This window comes from Chlamydotis macqueenii, chromosome Z (genome assembly GCF_036417535.1).
Source record: "Chlamydotis macqueenii isolate bChlMac1 chromosome Z, bChlMac1.mat, whole genome shotgun sequence".
Classification (NCBI taxonomy): domain Eukaryota; kingdom Metazoa; phylum Chordata; class Aves; order Otidiformes; family Otididae; genus Chlamydotis; species Chlamydotis macqueenii.
In genome coordinates, this window is record NC_141593.1 from 44,157,075 (window position 1) to 44,175,353 (window position 18,279).

Consider the following 18,279-nt stretch of genomic DNA (forward strand, 5'->3'; position numbering starts at 1 on the left):
GTAGGCTAGCAGCCTTGTGACAGTCTTACTCCTTTTTAACAATCTCAGTCTGTAACCTGGATTACCATTCAATAAACACACATAATCTAATACTATGCCTGTGTAGATTGTTACTTGAATTTTAAACAGTTTTGTAAAGGAAGGAGTAATTAGAAGCATGGAGCGGATTGGAAATTAGGTTGAAATTCAAAATGTATAAAGAAAAAGCAAGTTGTGCCCAACTCATTTGGTTTCTGTCTTTCCTTTGAGAAGATGATTGAGCTTCAAGTAGTAGGTCTTGTCTATCTGGCATGCTCTAAAGTATCTGATACAGTGAACTATGGAAAATGAATTTGAATCTAAGAAAATGGACTTTGATGCAACAATGTAAAAATGAGCAAAGGACTTGCTAAAGCAGTGGCAACAAGGCATCTGTTTGGAAAGAGAAGCTGTCAGTCAGAAGGATTCTTAATTATTTTGAGGAACTGGGCTACTGAAAATTGCTGCTGACACAGTGTGGGTGTTACGGTCACTGCACAAACAGGAGGAAATATGAGAAGCTGCATGGGCAGGTGGGCTTCCAAAAAAGTAGAGAGATCAAATAAGTGATTGCAGAGTTCAAGGTCATGAACTCAGGAGCTAATGATTTGTGCAGCAAGTCATGAGCCCATTAAATGCAAATAATTGAAGCAATGAAATTCCTAATCTAACAGTCACAGAAAGACAATCCAGTATGATACATACATAAACTTGTAGTCACCCAGATTCAAGAAAAGATTTTTTTTCAGATGAGAACAGAGGCAAAAGAAGTCTATGAAGACCATTTGAGGAGGGGGGATTTTTATGTAGTGAGAGAAGATTAGAAGAATTAGCTTATGCAGGCTAGTAAAATAAATCCTGATATGTCTGCTACCTATGAAAACACCAGAAAATTAAACACCACAGAAGAAAAGAGCTATTTAAACAGAAATTTGACAAAATAATTACTTGTTATAAAACTTCTGCAAATAAATTCAGACTGGCCGTTTGAAGACCATTCCAAATCATGAAAAAGATGAAACTCTACAGCTTTGTTTTTCCATAAGAGCAGTGGATGTGAAAAAACAAGTTACTTCTAAGATGGAATCTGATAAATCAAAAAAAGTGATTCTATAAAGTGGCGGTGTAAGGGTTTTATCCAGGAGGTCCTGGTAAGTCCTATGTATGTCCTAGAGAGAGGGTTAATGCTTGACTATTGCTCTCTCCACTGGAGAGCCCAGAGGTGAAAAAACAGCCGTTATGTAGAATTGCAAGAGATTGCTCCCCACAGGCACATCTCAGTGAACTGTATTCCACTCATCTGTGCTGTCAGAATTAAATTCAGTTGTAAGACTCATGACTTTTTTCCAGTAATTTTCATAATTTTAGCCACAGCAATTACTGGCAATTGACTATAGATTCTGTAGTGCACTTCTGTCAGATTAGAGAGAGATTATCTGTGACAACAAAATGTGAGGCATCTTCTACTTGCTAGCTCATACTTACAAACTGGAACAAACCATATTATATGAACACTGGCATACATGTTAGAAACTGTGAAAGGAGAAAAGTTATGGTTTCAGAACACAGAAAAGTCAGAAAGGGATGCTGTGCTTGTCTCCATTACTCTGCCCAGAAAGGCTGTTAAATCTTTGTGATTTCTTTTTTTTTTTTTTGGTAAGCAATTCTGCTCCATGTCTCCTAATTATGCACTGGAGATGCATAATCTGAGCCAAGTTAGACAAGAGGGTGACTAGGATGTTAGTGACACTAGCTGCTGTCTCTGAGAGGTAGAAATTTCTGTGGCTGAAAAGTTAGCAAATACATCTGTTGTGGGTTAACACTCGTAGGCAGCTAAGCCTCACGCAGCTTGCTTAGCCCCCATGTAGTTGCTTGTTCAGTATCCCACAGCAGGATGGGGAGAGAATTGGAAGGGCAACAGTGGGAAAACTCATGTGTCAAAGTGAAGACAGTTTAATAAGGGAAGAAAAACAAAAAAGCAAGCAAACAAACAAGTAAGTCATGCAAAAGCAATCACTCACCACCAGCTGACCAATGCCCAGACAGTTCCTGAGCAATAGCCACCTTGAAAAACTCGCTCCCATTCCTCACCTGCCCCCAGCTTTTACTGCTAAATATGATGTTATATGCTGTCGTGTATTTCTTTTGTCAATTTGGGTTCAGTGTCTCAGTCCTGTACCCTCCCCGCCTCTCACTCACCCTTTGCTTGAGCCACTGGGGCAGCAGACTGAGAAAGAGGAGAAGACCTTCATGCTGTGTAAGCACTGTTTAGCAATAGCGAGAACACTGGTGTGTTATCACCACTGTTTTCTCACAAATCCAAAGCATAGCACCATATGGGCTGCCATGAAGAAAATTAACTCAATTCCAGGCAGATCCAATTTGGTGTCCCGTTGCTAAAAGACAAAACATTACAGTGCTAATGAGTAAGTAGTTCCTTTTTCATTGCAGTGGGAGTTGCTCTCCTTCACCGAGGGATTAATTGCATAAGGAATTAATTTGTGATTCTCTGGTTCTCTTAATTTAAGGCATTTCTACTTCAGTGATTATTTTGTTGCAATGAGATGGTAAGTTGATGTTTATGCTGCTTAGCACGTGATGTAATACCTTCACTTCTCTACAGCATGTTATAAAACCTGGTGAGGCTTCATCATGGGTAGGCTAAGCTTTTATTACTTTTATGTGCTTAAAAATCCAGAAATAAGATGGTTCACTCATTTACACCACTAAGCTTCTTCTATTACTCTCTTGCACTAGCCCCAATGACCATGGTGGCACAGTAACATACTGCCAAAACAATGCCTGTTTGTAGTCTTACGGAAAATTTTGCTTCTGCTGTTTTAACTAAAAGAGCACTTCACAGCTAATAGGAAAGACAAGCTTACTTTCCTGAAAGGACAGCTGAATTTTGAAATAGCATCTCAATTTCTATTTCTAGCAGAGATAAAACTTGGAGGAAACTGAGTGGAGGCTTCTATATTTTTCTCTACTGCAACATGTAGAGATTAATATAATAGAGTTCTTATCATTGTGGCTTGTCTGCCACCTGTGAGAAAAATTTGGGTGGTCCAGCCATCATTTGAAGACAATGTTGTGTCCAAGGGACATTCTGGGGTTTATGCAAAATGCTGTGTTGTTTGGTGGCTGCTAGTGTTGGTCATCAAACTGCATGCCTCTGACAATAGCAATTTCTCAGGGAAAAAATGTGGGGCTTTCAATTCCCTGTGTTTCTTCTCTGTCCTTTTCTGTGGAAGCACCACCTGGTCTCTGGTAAGGATTTCCACACGTTGTAAAATGTGAGCAGCTCTAAAACAACTTTTGTTTTAGAGGGAGTTTAACTAAGTGATAGTGCCTTAAGGATAACCTCACTTTTATGATACTGTTTTGAGCACTTGAGATGTCCTGTAGAGAGATTCCCTCCAGTGTCATCCAAAGCCCAAGAAACATCAGATTCTTTTTTAAAAAATGATTATAAATAGAAGACTGATATAACATAAACTTGTGAATCTCGTGTATGTTTTGTCTTGCTTTGCCGATGTATATTCTGAGAACCTGTTGACACAAGGTGCTGTTGTGTCCCGATTTCCAGCTGCTGAATTGCATTTAAATTTCTTACTGCTGCTTTTCCTTGTGAATGATGTACTCTATCACTAATTAGAAGGGAATATTGCAGGAACATAACTGATTAGAGCGGGATGTTGCAGATGATATCAAGCTGAGTGGTACAACTGATATGCTTGAGGGAATGGATGCCATCCAGGGAGACTTTGACAGGCTTGAGGAGTGGGCCCATGTGAACCTCATGAAAGTCAACAAGGCCAAGTTCAAGATCTTGTACTTGAGTTACAGCAATTTCCAATATCAGTACAGGCTGGGGGCTGAATGGATTGAGAGCAGCCTCAGAAGGAAGAACTTGAAGATACTGGTTGATGAAAAATAGGATATGAGCTGGTGATATGCACTTGCAGCCCAGCAAGCTGATTCTGTCCTGGGTTGCAGCAAAAGAAATGTGTCCAGCAGATCAAAGGAAGTAATCCTCCCCTTATACTCCACGCTTGTGAGTCTCCATCTGGAGTACTGCATCAAGTTCTGGGGTCCTCGGTACAAGAAAGACATGGACCTGCTAGAGCAAGTCCAGAGAAGGCCAAGAAAATGGTCAGAGGGCTGGAGCACCTCTCCTGTGAGGAAAAGCTGAGAGAGTTGGGGCTGTTCAGCCTGGAGAAGAGAAGGCTCTGGGGAGGCCTTTATTGAAGGCCTTTAAGTGTGTAAAGCAGATTTATGAGAAAGGTTAAGAAAGACTTTTTACTAGGACTTTTAGCAACAGGACAAGGGACAATCATTTTTAAACTGAAAGATGGTAGATTTAGATTGGAGATAAGGAAGAAATTTTTTAGATGACGGTGGTGAGTCACTGGAACAGGTTTCCTAGAGAAGGCGTGAATGGCTCATCATGGGAAGTGTTCAAAGTCAGGTTGGACAGGGCTTTGAACTAGACCATCTTTGAAGGTCCCTTCCAACTGAAATAATTTTGTGATTCTATGATTCTGTGATCATCCTTGTAAATACAACAGCATAATTGTCCATAGAATGTTGTCATTTTGTTATATATGTATTTAAGGATCCCTTTGCTAACATGTCATCTATTTGATTTATTCAAATTTCTTACTTTCTTCCCCTTTGACTATGCCACAGTACAATTTGCGTTTTTTTTCAGTATAATGCACATTTTTTCAGTATTATACATTATGCATTTTAATGATGTTTCTAAACATGTTTTTACTGAAGACTGTGTAATGCTATAAATTGAAGAAACAAAAAGAACAATATGACTAAATGTAGCCTAGAATATTATAAGAGCCTTAAAATTAAGCCAACAAGGATGACAAATTGCAATAAAGAAAATAATTAAACAAATTCACATGTCCATTATCTTTTGTAATAAAAGTATGCGATGCTGAGTAGCCAAGACAGAATTTTTGACTTAGTAAGTTTAGCAGGAGTGACTGTTCCTGGTGAACTGGTTCTATAAAAAAATACTAAGATGATTTTCAGTTAGCAGGAAAGTTTTCTAAAGTGGCCAAACCAACAGTCAACTTCTGTGGTTTCAATTGAGGTCAATAGGTATCTCATCCCTAATAGAATTAAGATCTTTGCTAGTCTTTGCTGGCTTCTTTCAAACTCATGCCATAACCATTGCTGATTAAGAGAAGTCTATACAAGTGCAACACAGCACTATTACTGCCCACAATGTTCATGGCCACAGCAGAAAATATTTATTAATCCCTTACTCGTCATCACATTAAGGAGTTTTTTCTTTGCTAAATTGAGTACATCTTTTATTTTTACTTTCTCCCTTCGTGGTTTTATTTTATTTTATTTTATTTTTAATGTGCTGATTTTAATTATCTTTCCCTCACAGGCTGCTTAAAAAACCTCAAACTGCTCAATATGAGTTTCAATAATTTGAAGTCAGTCCCTCCAGAATTGGGTGATTGTGAGAATCTGGAAAAACTGGATTTGTCTGGAAATATGGAAATAACAGAGCTCCCATTTGAAGTAAGATAACAAAATATGTTTCCTCCATCTTATTTGCCTTATAAGGTATTTTATCACAAACTTAAAATATTTTCTTAACAGATTAAATCACATTCCTTGCAATTTTTAGCAATAGTGTTTTAGTAGTAATGTCACTGAAAATGCCTTATCAGCAGTTAAATGGGACCAAGCTTCTTTGTTTTGGTTTTCAAGTCACTAAACTTTGCTTGTATTTATTCTGATATATGAAGGAGGACATGATCCTAAGGGGGATTTGGCCAGTGGTGATAAGGAGAAGGCTGCAAATAGCTATTTTCTGTGAAAGTGAAGTGCATCTTGACAGTCAAATTCACCTACTAAACTTCATTTTTTCCCAGTGTCTGTTTTCCTTTAAAAAGAGTATGGAGAGTTCTATAAACAACACTGCACATTGCTATGTGCATAAATATCTGTCTGAAAGGGACATTATGTGTGAGGCATGGTATGAATACACAATAAACACTGAGAAAAGGACTGCCAGGCATGCAGCAAGATTGTTTCTTGTGTTGGATGCATAACTGCTCTCTGCCACAGATGCTCTGAGACTTACTGTTCACGGAGAAAGGAACCACTGGCTAAGACCTAACCACAGTTTCAGATATCATCTGTATTTCTCAGGTTCTTAATATCCTGATTCCTCAGGGATGAGTAGGAGGAGCTTTAGGGAGAAGGGTCAGACTCTTCTTTACTGATTCCCACTTTTTCTGTAAACATCTGTCCCTGGAAATTTACAGGCAATGTTGGAGTGGATGAAACTTATATGAGATCTGGTTTGGCCATACTTGTTTTCTGTTCTGAGGAGATGCAAGCAGTAATTAACTTTCCTCTCTGACTTTTCATTGCAAGGTAGTTTATCTAGGAAAAACTGTTTAAAAATTTTGTGAAGGAAACAGAAACAAAGAGTGAATGTAAGCTTCAGATTGGAAGTGGACACTGCATAGAAATGTTAGCCACAGCACAAACAGTGCAGGTCTCCTTTCTCCTTCCTCTCCTCCTCCTTCAGATAGCAAGGACAGGGGACAAACCAGATAAAACTTAACTGGTAAAAAGGAAGCATAATGGAATCAGGAAAACATGTATCCTGAACAGGCAGAGGAATTAAACATAAGCATCTAGGAAAAGTGAGTATATGCAAACCTGTGGACTAGAATGGTGAATTTAGCCCCAATCATTGATATATTAAAATCAATTAGTATTTCCCCAGTTGCTTCGAAAGGCCTCACAGTGCAAAGGCTTACCCATGTCAATGCGTTATGGGTAGCCTTTGCATGTAAACCTAGCTGCTCCTGTAAGTCTTTCCAGGGCTGAGTCCAAAGAGACCAGTATTTGTCTTGGAAAGCTCAGAAATGTCGTTGCCCTCTGGCAGTCTCCTATTCAATGGGATTGAAACCCATTAAAACTGGGTGTAGCCTAGTGAGTAATAGTTCACTTACAATCTATGGAAAAAAATGAGAAGCTGAGCAAATGACTTTACGTAACAGCAAAATCTGGAAGCAGCATCATGTCAACATAGTCTAAAAGGTCAAGAAGAAAAATATTGGCATTGTTTATTGTGTTTCCTTGTTTCTCTGGAGGCCAGCACTTAATATATACTTGCAGTTGTCTGTGAGGTAGGCTACACAATCTCTTTTTATTTAGTTTATAAAATTAGTTTCCTAGAATCAACATTTCAAGGGCAGCTTTGGAAGCCAAACATACCATTAAAGGAACACTTCTGTGTGTTTAAATGCTGTTTGCACCATTTAAAATGCTGCAAAGTGTTTGGCCTTTGGTGTACTCAATATGGCTGTGTTACTTGAGGGCAAGTGCATCAGTACTCTTGCTAATGTGATAGGTGTCTGATGTTTGATTCTCAGACGGGCAAAAGGTGATAGTCACTGGCAGATAACTATTTAATGAATTAAAATATTGAATTAATCTGAACAGTCTAAAATGCTTCACCATGGACCACCTCCTCCTCCTCCTCATCCTGCTTGGATCTTGGTGTCCCCTCTGCTCTTTCTCACTCTTTTTATTCTCTCCTCCTTTCTCTGGAGTAGAAAATTTTTTCACCTTTCTTAAATAAGTTTTTAGAGTGGCACCACACACTTGACTGAGGGCTTGGCTGTGTCCTGTGCTGGATCCATTTGAGCCGGCTGGAACTATTTGTATCCAGAATGGAGTAACCTCTGGTCTCTTTCCATAGGGGCCACCTTGCAGCTCCTATGCTGCCAGCACCTTGCCATGGACACCCAGTACAAGTATTTATGACCCCAAGTTAGACAGATTAGATCAATTATTACCTAATACAATTGTTGCTAATGTCTGATAATCCAGTGAAATGCATTCTCTCCTGTGGTGTGAGTACTGGGAACCGTAGAGTGTAAATGAGCAAGTATGTGTGGGCTCTGTTTGGGTAGGTGAGAATGGGTTCCCTTTACAACATAAGGAAAAAAAAAAAGAGAAAAGTTGGCAACCAATACACAAAAGAAGGTAGAGAGTTGCTAAAAATGTTTCCTGTTTATAATTTTTTTTTAGGAAGTTCAATTTTTATTTGACTTTCCAATCCCTAAAAGTTTCTTCTGGGAAGGTTAAAAAAATGCATGAGAGCAGCAGCAGTATTCTCCAGTGTCAAACTTACTCAAAAGAAATAAAGGCAAATTTCAGCTCAGCAGAAATGATCAAAGTCTAATTTTACCTTGGTTTGGTACGTAGAATAATGACCAGAGAGACACTGATGACATATACGAAAATAGATTCAAAGAGATTGATAACATGCCTGTAATTCAGTCGACAGTTTCTGACAGACCCGTAAAGGTTTGTGAGATGATCAGAACTCTGATATACACTTCAGACTGATATACATCTTCAGTAATCAGTTTCCCTGTTCCCTTTCCACCTATCTTCTGTATGACAGGTGCAAAAAGAAGAGGAGTCCTGAAGGTTTTGGTTTATTTGGTTATTTAGTTGTTTACTTTCTTAAGAAAAGAGTTCAAGCTTGGCATTCCTTTTTTTTTTTTTTTTTTTGTTGTTGTTAAATAGACACAAAATATTGCATGGTGAGCTAATTTAGGGGGAGAAATCAGTGAGATGGATCATATAACACATCACTGTAGTTCTTACCCAGAAGTGGTAGAGGGTGAGTGTAGGTTATTACAACAAACCATACCGTGTCACCAAATACTAATTTTGAACTGAAGTTCCTAATTTGTGAAGACAGCTACCATACATGTGTATAGATTTTTGCTGACATATCAGTTGTTTCTGTGCCTGCATTTGTCAGTCAGCTATGTAAGAAATTCACAGACTTATGACGTCTGTTAAGTCTGTTAATTTGTTTTGTAAACAAGGAAACCTCAGGAAGACAAGATGTTAATAACTTTTATCTTGTTCTAATTTGCAGATAAACTACAGATGTTAAGGAGGTTTTCAGCATGTATGCTGACTATTCTTGCCCTTTCAATCTGCCAATTTAATTTTTCAATGTAACTGTTTTAAGCTAAGGTGTGCTATGATTGAGATGCTTTAGCATAACTGAAATATTGTGGATCTTAATTCTCTGTTAATAGATTCAATATCTGGCAATGATACATCCACCTTTTTCAGTGTGTGGGGCAAAAACCCCACCCCAAATTATAGCATTCTGCTTGGCCTTATGTGACCTGTTTCGTGGAGTGTGTGTATCAGCCTACTAGGAACATGTATGTCCAATACCTGGACTTTTGTCAATATTTCTATTTGAGTGTGCTTTGGAGCCATGCCTTGAGTGACATCTCATGCCATAGCATCAGGAGGCAAGCACATTGGTCACTTGTCTGTGATTTCTTGTAGAAAGCCCTTTCCCTATTTTCGAAGGCCACTTGCAGCACTCTGTAAGTTATCTGACTGAAACTTAAAATGAGATAAGCTGATGCTCCATCAAAAAAATTAAGTGTGTGTGCTCTCATCTTTTACTTTCTCAAGGCTTAGGATTTCATACCATTCCATATTATGCCTAAAGAGGAGCAAGGTGGTTCAATGTCTACATTTCAGTTTATTTTTATGTCTTCTACTGTTGGATGTCTAACATTTTTACATTTTAGAAAGTTCAATTTAACTTCAGTATTAGATTAGTATTAGTTGCAAAGTAAGTCCTTTGGCAGAAGAGATTTTTGGATCTGCAGTTGAATTCAAATCTGTTTTGGCCACATTTGTAAATTAAGAATGCTTTTCTCTGGACATGAGTAAAAATATAAATTGAAATAAAATGTGAATGTTAGAAAAGGCAACCTACATGGTATTATATTTATACAGCCAGTTTGTAATAGATATTTCTAGACCTCAGTAACCAGGCTCAGCAGGGGAAGGTGCACTATGAATTTTAGGGCACAATCTTCCCTGAGAGGACACGTAGCTGATAAGGCTCCTTTGCAGAGGTGAATTTTTTCCTCTAGCTAAGATACTCAGGAGAGGCATGCCCTGTGTGTTATCCAGTTCCTGTCCTAGCATAGTGGGATTATACTGGGTACTATACTCTGTAGCTGCAGAAAGAAGGGAAGTGATAGATGGAGTTGTTGTTAAATTTCTTGTACTTTCTGTGTGTGAATTTAAGAATAGCATTAGTGATGGTATTTACATTTTAACAATTGGATAGAATTCCTATTGCTATTTTCATGCATGTTACACAACTGATTTGTTTTTCTAGGAATAAAAATGATATTATAAATAACAAATGTATTTTGTGATACAGGTTTGTAGAAAAAATTCTGATCCTATTTTGAGATGTGCTTCCTTCAGAAAGTGTTACTTTCTACAGTTATTTACTGAATCACCTAATTAATGTTTCCTGTGCATGGCAGAATACCTGCTTTGTGCTGATATTTCAAATAAACAGCTTTGCTGTGTTGAAGGGCCAGTTCTTCTTCCATGCTATAAAATTCTACTAATAATGCTACAGCAGCCAAGAGTATCTATAGATGTGACCTGAAGGAACTTTAATGAGAAGAGAGGGAGATGAAGAAATTCTTATTTCCTCCATCTGTACCATCTGGTGTGGCACATGCCGTCAGTCACAGGACAGGCAAGTCACTCCACAGTACCAGTAGCAAGGCAGAAATGCTTACAGATAGGTGTTCTGATATAGAAAATGAATTAAAAAGGGGCCTTGCAAAATTATTCTGCGTTGAACAGTGTTCAATACCACCTGTAAGCAGTCCCAGTAAGTGATCTGAAAATTTTCTGTATCCTTTGTGAGGTCTGGGAAGTGCAAAGTGAGGGAATGAGACAGAGACCGACACAGCCTATAAATACCTTGTCAAAGAAAGAGCACATGTATGTATGCTTGCATTTCCATGTCAGTCCTGTATAAACTGATCTTTGAATTTCAGAGAAATGGCAAGGTCATGCTTTCTGGCTGTTTTAGCACATCATGTTTTCCACTGTTCATATAAAACCTTGTTTTGTGTTTCTGATGCATAGAAGGTTTCAGCTAACTTACTGATATAAGCAAGTACAGGTTTAGGGAGCTTTCAAAATCATGGAATAGTTTGGGTTGGAAGGGAACTTAAGGGTCATCTAATCCAACTCCCCTGCAAGGACCAGGGACATCTTCAACTTCATCCAACCTGACCTCAAGTGTTTCCAGGGATGGGGCATCTACCACCTCCCTGGGCAACCCCTTGCAGTCTTCCACCACCCTCATTGTGACGAATTTCTTAGTTACATCTAGTCTGAATCTACCCTCTTCCAGTTTAAAGCCATTACCACTTGTCCTATCCTTACAGGCCCTGTTAAGAAGTTTGTCCCCATCTTTCTTATAAGTCTCCTTTAAGCACTGAAAGGCTGCAATAAGGTCCCACTGGAGCCTTCTCTTCTCCAGGCTGAAAAACTCCAACTCTCTCAGCCTGTTTTCATAGGAGAGATATTCCGTCCCTTTGATCATTTTTGTGGCCCTCCTCTGGACCTGCTGCAACAGGTCCATGTCTGTCTTGTACTGAGGACTCCAGAGCTGGATGCAGTACTCCAGGTGGGGTCTTGTCAGAGCGGAGTAGAGGGGCAGAAGCACCTCCCTCATGCTGCTGTCCATGCTCCTTTAGATGTAGAGCAGGATACAGTTGGCTTTCTGGGCTGCGAGTATGCATTGGTGGTTCATATCCAATTTCTTATCCACCAGTACCTCTAAGTCCTGCTCTGTAGGGCCGCTCTCAATCCCTTCGTCCCCAGCTTGTATTGACAACAAGAATTGCCCTGACCCAGATGCAGGACCTTGCATGTGGCCTTGTAGAACCTCATGAGGTTCATGTGTGCCCACTTTTTGTACTTGTCCAGGTCCCTCTGGATGGCATTCCATCCCTCAGCTGTGTCAATCACACCACTCAGCTTGGTATCGTCTGCAAATTTGCTGGAGGTGCACTCAATCCCATTGTCTATATGTCATTGATGAGGATATTAAAAAATACGGGTCCCCATATGGCCCCCTAAGGGACACCACTTGTCACTAGTCTTCATCCAGACATTGAGCCCTTGACCACTACTCTCTGGATGGGACCATCTAGCCAATTCCTTATTCATCAAACAGTCCATCTGTCAAATCCATAGCTCTCCAACTTAGAGAGAAGGGTGTTGTGGGGGACCATGTCAAGACAGATGACATCCATAGCTCTTCTCTTGTCCATTGATGTAGTCACTCCACCACAAAATACCACTAGATCGGTCAGGCAAGACTTGCCCTTGATGAAGCCACACTGACTGTTTTGAATCACCTCCCTGTTCTCCATGTGCCTTAGCACAGCTTCTAGGAGGTTTTGTTCCATGATCTTGCCAGGCACAGAGGTGAGGCTGACGGATCGGTAGTTCCTAAGGTTCTCCTTTCTACCCTTTTTAAAAATCAGTGCAATGTTTCAATTTTTCCAGTCACCAGGAACTTTGCCTGACTGCCATGACTTTTCAAATATCATGGAGAGTAGCTTGGCAGCTACAGCAGCCAGTTTCCTCAGGACTTTAGAATGCGTCTCGTCAGGTCCAATAGACTTATGTATGTTCACGTTCCACAGGTGGTCATGAACCTGATGTTCTCCTGTAGTGGAAGGGACTTTGCTCCCCCAATCCCTACCTTGAGGTCCATCCATTCGAGAGGTGTGAGAATAGAGGTTGTCAGTGAAGACCAAGACAAAAAATTTGTTGAGTACCTTAACCTTCTACTTGTCCATGACTTTGCCAGTCATGTTCATCAGAAGGGATACGCTTTCTTTGACCTTCCTTTTCTGTTTGAACATACCTGTAGAAACCCTTCTTATTAATCTTTGCATCCTTTGCCAAGTTCAGCTCCAGCCATACCTTGGCCTTCCTGACCCTATCCCTACACAACTGGCCAGCGTCCCTATACTCTTCCCAGGATACCTCTTCCTGCTTTCACTGCCTGTGCATTTCCTTCTTACCCTTCAGTCTGACCGGCAGGTCTTGACTTATCCATGCCAGTCTCTTGCCTTGTCTCTTGCTCTTGGGCTCTATGGGAAGTGTCCTTAAAGTTCTGCCAGCTCTGTTCTGCTCCCTTGTCAATGAAGGCATTTTCCCAGGGTCCCCCATGGAGGGCCCACTGGGACAGCCGTTCTGGAGAGACTGCACCCCGTGGAAGAGATGACCCGTGCCGGAGCAGTTTCACGAAGGACTGTGGCATATGGGTGGGACCCCACAATGGAGCAGGGGAGGAATGTGAGGAGTTCTTCCCCCAGCCATGAAGCAGCAGTGTAAAACAATGTGTGATGAACTGACTGCAACCCCCATTCCCTCTTCCTCCTTGTGCCGCTCAGGGGGGAAGGTAGTAGAGATAATGTTAAGCTTGGGAAGAGGGAGGGGTTGGGGCAGGTTATCTTGTTCTGTGTCTCATTATCCTGCTGTTTGTAGTAATAAATGAATAGTTTTCCCCAAGTCGAGTCTGTTTTACCTGTAACGGTAACTTTAATGATTTTCTCCCTGTCCTTATCTCAAACCTCGAGCCTTTTTTCTTACATTATCTCTCCCTATTCTCTCGGAGGGTGGGAGGAGTGAGAGAGAGACTGCGTAGTCTGGTCCCGATCGGGGCTGAACTATGACAGTGTCCTATTGACTAACTCTTTTAACAGCTGGAAGTTTGCTTTCTTCAAATTCAGAGTCCTGACTTTACTCTTCATCTGACCCATATCTTTCCGGACTGTGAACTCCATCAGTGCATGATCACTGCAGCCAAAGCTGCCTCCAATCTTGATGCCATCAATTAGCTCACTTGTGTTGGTGACCAATGGATCCAGTAATGCATCCCCTCTGGTAAGGGTATCCAGAGTTACAGGAGTTATAGTTGGTGCTGTTTATCTGCTTTATTTACCTGAAAAATACAATTAGTTGTCTCTTGCATCTTTCAAGAATGCTAACATGTGTGACCCTAAAAAAAGAAAGCTGATATGATTAGAGATTCATTAAGCACTTAATTCCTAAAATTTTCAAACACAGCAGTATCCAGAATAGACATAAATAACTTTTTAATACATAAATGCAATTTCAAAAGGTATTTTAAAACTAAAGTTTAACGGCTGGAAAGTTTTTGGTCTCTTTTGGTCTCGTTCTGTTTTTCTGATCAGTCCTATTCAACAAAAGAAAACATTTAGCAGGAAGAGCAGAGGCATAAGCTCTGTCCCAGTGTGGGGAGATTTCAAATAACTCCCTGCTGGGCATTTCCACTTAACTTATTGCCTTTGTGATACATGACTGACACCTCTCAAAGCCATACCCTGGTTATGCAACAGTCTCAATAGAAACGTAAAATGTGTTGTTTTACCAGCATGCTGTTTTTCAAAGCTACAAACTTCCAAACCTGTTTCTTTCCCTTGCCATTTTTTTTTGTGTGTGTAATAATTATAAGATGAAAAACACATTCAAGAGGACGTACAGGACATTAATTTCCCAGGAGTTTCACTATTCATTCAGGCACTACAGGAACTCATCCTTAGTTCCTTCCTCTCTCATTCAATGGGATTGTAAAGTACCTGTAAAATCTTTACATTTGTAGCATTTTTGAAAAGTTACAAAAGAGTAATTTATTTGATTTGTTAAAACTGAATTTTATTTGTGTGGGTTTCTGCTAACCACAAAGCAGAGAGGAGTGGTGTACTAAAGGGCTTAACATAGTACTGTGAAGCCAACGCATTAAGACAATCTCTGGCAAAATTCTTCCTTTTAAATCACTGGCACAAGTCCAGTTGACTTTAATCGGACCAGCATTTCTGTGCATACATTTTGCAGTCTCAGAAATGTTTTTCCAGTTGCTTGGCTTGGGTGCATTGCTGTTAGACAGGATTTCATCTTGCCCTTCTTCGCTCAGTGCTTGTTTTCTGTTTGAATTTGCTTAACGCTCATGACGAGTTGCTTTATGATACAGGTGGCCAAAGTGCTGTCAATCCATGCAAAGCAACAGCTGCTTTGTGGAAATGGTATAAGATGTAACATCAAACATTAGCAGGAGGGGTGTGAAACCCAAAAGAGCAGGTGCAAAGGTGTTAGGTGTCAGAGGAGACTCATGGAGGCCTTACTGTTGCAGGAGCTCTCATAAATGTTTTAATAGATAAGAGGCTACAGAAGGGCACGGTTCTATGTTAGGAGACAGGATTATGCAGTTAGGCACAGAAAAGTGTGTCAGTTGATCCTATTTTTGGCACTGTGCTTCCAAAATCTACTAATTAATATAGCATCATTTCAAAACCACTTCACTGTCAGAGCAAGTCAGCAGCTAATAATAACAACCCACTTGATTTGAGAACTGACCCATGCCTACCTCCATGGTGTGGTGCCAGTGACCTTTCCTTTACCTTTCACATGAGTTCAATAAAAGTAACATCACCTTTCACGGTCTTAAATTTTTTTATAGTAGGGAATGACAGAGAAGTAGGTTTACAACGTAAGGGAAGACTTAACAATGAGCAAAGGGGCATAATGTGAATGCTGTGACACAGCTATGTTGTTACAAAAAGCATTAATTGAATTGCAAAAGAATTCAGTGGTAAGAAAAAGTATTTCGTACTGTTCCTGCTCTTCTTTCTCTGAAAAGTGTTAAAAATCTTACTGAGTCCAATACCAAATGGGCTTTCAAAATCCTGCTTGTATATCCCCCATTCATTAGTGAGATAATCTGAGGCAGATTTTATATAACAACTGAATAGAAGTAGAGATGAGAACAAGTACATAGCACTATCACATCTGAGCATTTTAACTTAAAGAAAAATGTATCTGGTGCCCACATACATGGAATGATGAGAGTCAGAAGGGAGCTGTAAATGAAGAGAGAGAAAAGCAAGTTAATTGTTATTGGGTAAAATGCACTTATTCTGTAAGAAGAATGAAGTTGGAGAGTGTCGTAGTTTAGCCCAGATCAGGACAAGACTATGCAGTCTCTCTCTCACTTCCCCCACCCTCAAAGAGAACAGGGAGACATAATATATGAAAAAAGGCTTGAGGATTGAGATAAGGACAGGGAGACATCCTTAAAGTTACCGTTACTGGCAAAACAGATTCAACTTGGAGAAAACTATTCTTTTTTTATTATTAAAATCAAAGCAGGATAACGAGAAAGAGAACAAGATGGTCCAGAGGAGGGCCATGAGGATGATATGAGGGCTGGAGCACCTTTCCTATGAGGACAGGCTGAGAGAGTTGGGGTTGTTCAGCCTGGAGAAGAGGAGGCTCTGGGGAGACCTGATAGCGGTCTTCCAGTACCTCAAGGGAGCCTACAAGAAGGATGGAGAGAGGCTGTTCAGTAGGGCCTGTTGTGATAGGACAAGGGGTAATGGTTTTAAAACAGAGGGAGGTAGATTTAGATTAGATATTAGGAAAAAAATTTTTACACTGAGGGTTGTAGAACACTGGAACAGGTTGCCCAGAGAGGCAGTGGATACCCCATCCCTGGAAACGTTCAAGGCCCAGTTGGACAAGGCTCTGAGCAACCTGATCTGGTTGGAGATGTCCCTAGTCCTTGCAGGGGGGTTGGACTAGATGACCTTTGAAGGTCCCTTCCGACCCTAACCATTCTATGATTCTATGAGTCTAAGATAACCTCCCCTCTCCCTCTCCCTCTTCCTGGGCTTAACAGTATCTCTACTACCTTGCCTCCCTGAGCAGCACAGAGAGGAAGAAGGAATGGGAGTTATGGTCAGTTCATCACATGTTGTTTTACACTGCTCCTTTCTCGTCAGGGCAAGGCCTCCTCACATTCCTCCCCTGCTCCAGTGTCGGGTCCCTCCCATGGGCCACAGTCCTTTGTGAACTGCTCTGGCACGGGTCATTTCTTCCACGGGGTGCAGTCCCTCCAGAATAGCTGCCCCAGTGGATCCTCCACGGGCTACAGCCTCCTTCAGGCATCCGCCTGCCCTGGCGTGGGGTCCTCCAGGGGCTGAAGGTGGATCCCTGCTCCTCCATGGGCTGCAGGGGTACAGCCTGCCTCACCATGGCCATCACCATGCGCTGCACGGGAATCTCAGCCAGGAGCAGCATTACTCCTGCCCCTCCTTCTTCACTGACCTTGGCGTCTGCAGCTGTTCCTCTCACAAGAAAAATTCTTCACAATTGGCTCAGGCAAACGCCTCTCAGGTTCTCTTCACATCTCATTCACATCTTATCTCCTCTCCACTTCTTGCAGCTGGGCTGGGCTGAGTTGGGCCCAGACGGCCGCCCGGCAGGAGGCCAGAGGGTGAAGGCCTCAAGGCCCACAAGGCTTGCATCTCCCCCTCTTTGCCCTCACTCAATGTCTTCACACCTTCTCCCTTTTTTTTTTTTTTCTGGTTTTCCCCTTCTTAAATACATTATCACAGAGGTGTTATCAGGGAACATTCTGTCACCAATTGGCTCAGCCCTGGCCAGCAGCGGGTTAGGCCTAGGCCCGGCTGAGTCTACTGGACAAAGGGGAAACTACTTCTAGAAGCTTCTTACAGAAGAAGCTTTGAAAATTAGCGGCTACCACTGTAGCCTCCTCCCTCAATAAATAAAACCAGAACAAGAGTCTAACTGAAATTATTGCATTTTATTTCTTACTGAAAACATTTCTATCAGTTGTTAAATAATTATCGGTAGCTACATGATTGATCAACTTTTCACAGGTCTAAACTACACTTGGTAAGGCTGACTGTGATTTTTATTTGTCATTATTGCTCAATGGAAAACGCATAAATAAAAGAGCCATCCCTTTTGATTGAAAGCAGAGGTATCCTATTTTTTTTTGTCTCATATAGACCTCGGTCAGGTAAGATCTCTGCTCTACTAGTGGGCAAAACAGTGTAGAATTAGACCAAACGTGAGGTGGAAGTGATGCTGAAGACACAAGGAAATTCAATGGAGGATATGGCCCAGTGGTTACTGCTTTTCTTATTGAAGAGATATGATCTCACAAACCTGGGCCTCTGCCATGCTTCTGAAGTGAAGTACAAAGCACAATGAGTTTCAGGTTAAGAAATTAATGACTGGAAAACTCACAACAAATCTAAAAAAAGAGGCGTCTCTTCACCTGCTGTTTAAACTATCCATCTAATTCACTATTGTGGCTTGTCATAGAGCTGGTTATTAGTGATGGAGTTTAGAAGGAGATGGGTAGTTTCATGAACAATAAAAACACAAGTTACAAATGTTATGGTAAGATTAATGTACCTTTGTGCTTTATGGTGCAAACACAGCTTTGCAGGAATAGAATTTCCCAGACCTCCCTTATCTTTTTAC

General features: G+C 40.8%; 1 protein-coding gene across 1 annotated transcript in view; it reads left to right on the plus strand.

Annotated features, from left to right (window-relative positions):
• Positions 1-18,279, plus strand: part of LRRC2 (leucine rich repeat containing 2) — a 75,121-nt gene that overhangs the window by 39,125 nt on the left and 17,717 nt on the right. The window contains exon 5 of the mRNA XM_086771260.1: positions 5,438-5,574. Coding sequence (XP_086627386.1) covers positions 5,438-5,574 — 137 coding nt within the window. The remainder of the gene's footprint in view (positions 1-5,437; positions 5,575-18,279) is intronic.